This window comes from Natator depressus, chromosome 3, assembly GCF_965152275.1.
Source record: "Natator depressus isolate rNatDep1 chromosome 3, rNatDep2.hap1, whole genome shotgun sequence".
NCBI classification, from domain to species: domain Eukaryota; kingdom Metazoa; phylum Chordata; order Testudines; family Cheloniidae; genus Natator; species Natator depressus.
In genome coordinates, this window is record NC_134236.1 from 172,316,006 (window position 1) to 172,322,089 (window position 6,084).

At 49.5% G+C, this 6,084-nt stretch overlaps 1 protein-coding gene across 1 annotated transcript; it reads left to right on the plus strand.

The window, feature by feature from the left end:
- The first annotated feature begins 308 nt into the window (after window positions 1–308).
- On the plus strand, window positions 309–2,069 carry LOC141984555 (uncharacterized). Its single transcript, XM_074947629.1, has 2 exons — window positions 309–960; window positions 1,549–2,069. The coding sequence occupies exons 1-2, from the start codon at window positions 378–380 to the stop codon at window positions 2,067–2,069; spliced, it is 1,104 nt and encodes a 367-aa protein (XP_074803730.1). The 5' UTR covers window positions 309–377.
- Window positions 2,070–6,084: the final 4,015 nt, after the last annotated feature.

The following is a 6,084-nucleotide window of genomic DNA, read 5'->3' on the forward strand; positions in this document are numbered from 1 at the left end:
GGACACATCCTCTGAGAATAAGCCCTGGTCTACACTAGGACTTTAGGTCGAATTTAGCAGCATTAAATCGATGTAAACCTGCACCCGTCCACATGATGAAGCCCTTTATTTTGACTTAAAGGGCTCTTAAAATCGATTTCCTTACTCCACCCCTGACAAGTGGATTAGCGCTTAAATCGGCCTTGCCGGGTCGAATTTGGGGTACTGTGGACACAATTCGACGGTATTGGCCTCCGGGAGCTATCCCAGAGTGCTCCATTTTGACCGCTCTGGACAGCACTCTCAACTCAGATGCACTGGCCAGGTAGACAGGAAAAGAACCTCGAACTTTTGAATCTCATTTCCTGTTTGACCAGCGTGGCAAGCTGCAGGTGACCATGCAGAGCTCATCAGCAGAGGTGACCATGATGGAGTCTCAGAATCGCAAAAGAGCTCCAGCATGGACCGAACGGGAGGTACGGGATCTGATCGCTGTATGGGGAGAGGAATCCGTGCTATCAGAACTCCGTTCCAGTTTTCGAAATGCCAAAACCTTTGTCAAAATCTCCCAGGGCATGAAGGACAGAGGCCATAACAGGGACCCGAAGCAGTGCCGCGTGAAACTGAAGGAGCTGAGGCAAGCCTACCAGAAAACCAGAGAGGCGAACGGCCGCTCCGGGTCAGAGCCCCAAACATGCCGCTTCTATGATGAGCTGCATGCCATTTTAGGGGGTTCAGCCACCACTACCCCAGCCGTGTTGTTTGACTCCTTCAATGGAGATGGAGGCAATACGGAAGCAGGTTTTGGGGACGAAGATGATGATGATGATGATGAGGTTGTAGATAGCTCACAGCAAGCAAGCGGAGAAACCGGTTTTCCCGACAGCCAGGAACTGTTTCTCACCCTGGACCTGGAGCCAGTACCCCCTGAACCCACCCAAGGCTGCCTCCTGGACCCAGCAGGTGGAGAAGGGACCTCCGGTGAGTGTACCTTTTAAAATACTATACATGGTTTAAAAGCAAGCATGTGAAAGGATTACTTTGCCCTGGCATTCGCGGCTCTCCTGGATATATTCCCAAAGCCTTTGCAAAAGGTTTCTGGGGAGGGCAGACTTATTGCGTCCTTCATGGTAGGACACTTTACCACTCCAGGCCAGTAACACGTACTCGGGAATCATTGTACAACAAAGCATTGCAGTGTATGTTTGCTGGCGTTCAAGCAACATCCGTTCTTTATCTCTCTGTGTTATCCTCAGGAGAGTGAGATATAATCCATGGTCACCTGGTTGAAATAGGGTGCTTTTCTTCAGGGGACACTCAGAGGAGCCCATTCCTGCTGGGCTGTTTGCCTGCGGCTGAACAGAAATGTTCCCCGCTGTTAGCCACAGGGAGGGGGGAGGGTTGAGGGGGTAGCCACGCGGTGGGGGGAGGCAAAATGCGACCTTGTAACGAAAGCACATGTGCTATGTATGTAATGTTAACAGCAAGGTTTACCCTGAAAGAGTGTAGCCAGTGTTTTATAAAATGTGTCTTTTTAAATACCGCTGTCCCTTTTTTTTTCTCCACCAGCTGCATGTGTTTCAATGATCACAGGATCTTCTCCTTCCCAGAGGCTAGTGAAGATTAGAAAGAAAAAAAAATGCACTCGAGATGAAATGTTCTCCGAGCTCATGCTGTCCTCCCACACTGACAGAGCACAGACGAATGCGTGGAGGCAAATAATGTCAGACTGCAGGAAAGCACAAAATGACCAGGAGGAGAGGTGGCGGGCTGAAGAGAGTAAGTGGTGGGCTGAAGAGAGGGCTGAAGCTCGAATGTGGCGGCAGCGTGATGAGAGGAGGCAGGATTCAATGCTGAGGCTGCTGGAGGACCAAACCAGTATGCTCCAGTGTATGGTTGAGCTGCAGCAAAGGCAGCTGGAGCACAGACTGCCACTACAGCCCCTGTGTAACCAACCGCCCTCCTCCCCAACTTCCATAGCCTACACACCCAGACGCTCAAGAACGCGGCGGGGGGGCCTCCGGCTAACCAGCCACTCCACCACAGAGGATTGCCCCCAAAAAAGAAGGCTGTCATTCAATAAATTTTAAATTTGTAAACTTTTAAAGTGCTGTGTGGCATTTTCCTTCCCTCCTCCACCACTCCTCCTGGGCTACCTTGGTAGTCATCCCCCTATTTGTGTGATGAATGAATAAAGAATGCACGAATGTGAAGCAACAATGACTTTATTGCCTCTGCAAGCGGTGATCGAAGGGAGGAGGAGAGGGTGGTTAGCTTACAGGGAAGTAGAGTGAACCAAGGGGCGGGGGGTTTCATCAAGGAGAAACAAACAGAACTTTCACACCGTAGCCTGGCCAGTCATGAAACCGGTTTTCAAAGCCTCTCTGATGCGTACCGCGCCCTCCTGTGCTCTTCTAACCACCCTGGTGTCTGGCTGCGCGTAACCAGCAGCCAGGCAATTTGCCTCAACCTCCCACCCCGCCATAAACGTCTTCCCCTTACTCTCACAGATATTGTGGAGCACACAGCAAGCAGTAATAACAGTGGGAATATTGGTTTCGCTGAGGTCTAAGCGAGTCAGTAAACTGCGCCAGCGCGCCTTTAAACGTCCAAATGCACATTCTACCACCATTCTGCACTTGCTCAGCCTGTAGCTGAACAGCTCCTGACTACTGTCCAGGCTGCCTGTGTACGGCTTCATGAGCCATGGCATTAAGGGGTAGGCTGGGTCCCCAAGGACACATATAGGCATTTCAACATCACCAACAGTTATTTTCTGGTCTGGGAATAAAGTCCCTTCTTGAAGCTTTTGAAACAGACCAGAGTTCCTGAAGATGCGAGCGTCATGTACCTTTCCCGGCCATCCCACGTTGATGTTGGTGAAACGTCCCTTGTGATCCACCAGAGCTTGAAGCACTACTGAAAAGTACCCCTTGCGGTTTATGTACTCGCCAGCTTGGTGCTCCGGTGCCAAGATAGGGATAGGGGTTCTGTCTATGGCCCCACCACAGTTAGGGAATCCCATTGCAGCAAAGCCATCCACTATGACCTGCACATTTCCCAGGGTCACTACCCTTGATATCAGCAGATCTTTGATTGCGTGGGCTACTTGCATCACAGCAGCCCCCACAGTAGATTTGCCCACTCCAAATTGATTCCCAACTGACCGGTAGCTGTCTGGCGTTGCAAGCTTCCACAGGGCTATCGCCACTCGCTTCTCAACTGTGAGGGCTGCTCTCATCTTGGTATTCATGCGCTTCAGGGCAGGGGAAAGCAAGTCACAAAGTTCCATGAAAGTGCCTTTACGCATGCGAAAGTTTCGCAGCCACTGGGAATCGTCCCAGACCTGCAACACTATGCGGTCCCACCAGTCTGTGCTTGTTTCCCGAGCCCAGAATCGGCGTTCCACAGCATGAACCTGCCCCATTAGCACCATGATGCATGCATTGGCAGGGCCCATGCTTTCAGAGAAATCTGTGTCCATGTCCTGATCACGCACGTGACCGCGCTGATGTTGCCTCCTCACCCGGTAGCGCTTTGCCAGGTTCTGGTGCTGCATATACTGCTGGATAATGCATGTGGTGTTTAATGTGCTCCTAATTGCCAAAGTGAGCTGAGCGGACTCCATGCTTGCCTTGGTATGGCGTCCGCACAGAAAAAAGGCGCGGAATGATTGTCTGCCGTTGCTGTGACGGAGGGAGGGGCGACTGACGACACGGCTTACAGGGTTGGCTTCAGGGGGCTAAAATCCACAAAGGGGGTGGCTTTACATCAAGGAGTAGTTCAGGCAGGACTTCACGGAGGGTTCCAATAAGAAATGGTGCACCTAAGTTATTGTTCTTATTGGAACAAGGAGGTAAGCCTGGCCTATGATTGATACATGGCTAGATTTACCTCGCTGCACCTTCTCTGTGAGTGACTGCAGTGTGACCTAGAGGAATGAGTCCCCTAGACAGGGGAGGAGGCAAATGAGTACAAAACAAATCTGGTCTATTTCTTGTTTTGATCCACTCCATCTATCTTTTACATCTTTGGCTGGCAGCAGACGGTGCAGAAGGACATATTGCCTACCTGCTCACCATAAGACGGTTCAATAGGACTGACTGCCGGACTTAAGAGAATGACCTGGTCAAGTCACTAAAAATTTAGTCCCTGCGCCCATGTCTGCCCAGGCGCTCCTGATCGACCTCACACAGGCGACCAGGAGTACCTCGGACATGATGAGGACGGCTACCAGTCGTATTGTACCATCTGCTGCCACAAGGCAATGGGTTGCTGCTACTGTGTAGCAATGCCGTACCGCGTCTGCCAGCACCCAGGAGACATACGGTGACAGTGAGCTGAGCGGGCTCCATGCTTGCGGTGGTATGGCGTCCGCACAGGTAACTCAGGAAAAAAGGCGCGAAACGATTGTCTGCCCTTGCTTTCACGGAGGGAGGGAGGGAGGGAAGGGGGGACTGACGATATGTACCCAGAACCACCCGCGACAATGTTTCAGCCCCATCAGGCATTGGGATCTCAACCCAGAATTCCAATGGGCAGCGGAGACTGCGGGAACTGTGGGATAGCTACCCACAGTGCAACGCTCTGGAAGTCGACTCTAGCCTCGGTACTGTGGAAGCACTCCGCCGAGTTAATGCACTTAATGCACTTCTGTGGGGACACACACACTCGTATATATAAAACCGATTTCTAAAAAACCGACTTCTATAAATTCGACCTTATTCCGTAGTGTAGACATACCCTTAAATGAGGAGATCATGATGAGAAATAGGTCTCTGTACCAGGGCTGGGATCTAGGGATAGGGAAAGTTCCCAACCAGGATATGTAGCAGGAGCCCCCTGCTTATTGCAAGAGCCCCAAGGGGCAGTGAACGGTTCTTACCTCCAGGAGATGCGTGGGATCTTCCATCTGAGTCTCAACAAGCCCCATGTTGCTTGGTTTGACAAGATGAGTTCATCTGTCCCCACTGCTCCCTGAGCTGCGTGGGCTGCAGGATACAGCTGTGTCAGAGGCTGGGAGATCTGAAAGACAGATGTGACAATCAGGGTTCTGTCACCCCAGGGGGAGAACAGAGGGTCTGAACCCAAAAGAATCAGAAATTGAATCAACTGATTCAATGCAGAGTTACTGTGCCCTACAGGTACATCATAAGGTTCTCTCGTGGATTGGTAACTGGTTAAAAGATAGGAAACAAAGGGTGGGAATAAATGGTCAGTTTTCAGCATGGAGAGAGGTAAATCCTGGTGTCCCCCAAGGGTCTGCACTGAGACCAGTGCTGTTCAACATATTCATTCATGATCTGGAAAAAGGGGTAAACAGGGAGTTGGCAACATTTGCAGATGATAAAAAAGCTACTCAAGATAGTGAAGTCCCAAGCAGACTGCCAAGAGCTACAAAAGGATCTCACCAAACTGGGTGACTGGGCAACAAAATGGCAATGTTCGGTGTTCAAAATTCAGTGTTGATAAATGCAAAGTAATGCACATTGGAAAATACAATCCCAACTCTACATCTAAAATGATGGGGTCTAAATTAGCTGTTACCTCTCAAGAAAGATCTTGGAGTCATGGTGGATAGTTCTCTGAAAACATCCACTCAATGTGCAGCGGCAGTCAAAAATGCGAACAGAATGTTGGGAATCATTAAGAAAGGGATAGATAACAAGACAGAAAATATCATATTGCCTCTATATAAATCCATGGTATGCCCCCATCTTGAATACTGTGTGCAGATGTGGTCTCCCCATATCAGAAAGATATGTTAGAATTGGAAAAGTTTCAGAAAAGGGCAACAAAAATGATTAGGGGTACGGAATAGCTGCCAAATGAGGAGAGATTAAGAAGACTTGGACTTTTCAGCTTAGAAAAGAGATGACTAAGGGGAGGATATGATAGAGAGCCATAAAATCGTGACTGGTGTGGAGAAAGTAAATAAGGAAGTGTTATTTACTCCTCATCATTTAAGAACTCAGGGTCACCAAATGAAATTAATAGGCAGCAGGTTTAAAACTAAAAAAAGGAAGTATTTTTTTCACACAACGCACAGTCAACCTGTGGAACTCCTGCCCAGAGGATGTTGTGAAGACCAAGACTATAATAGGG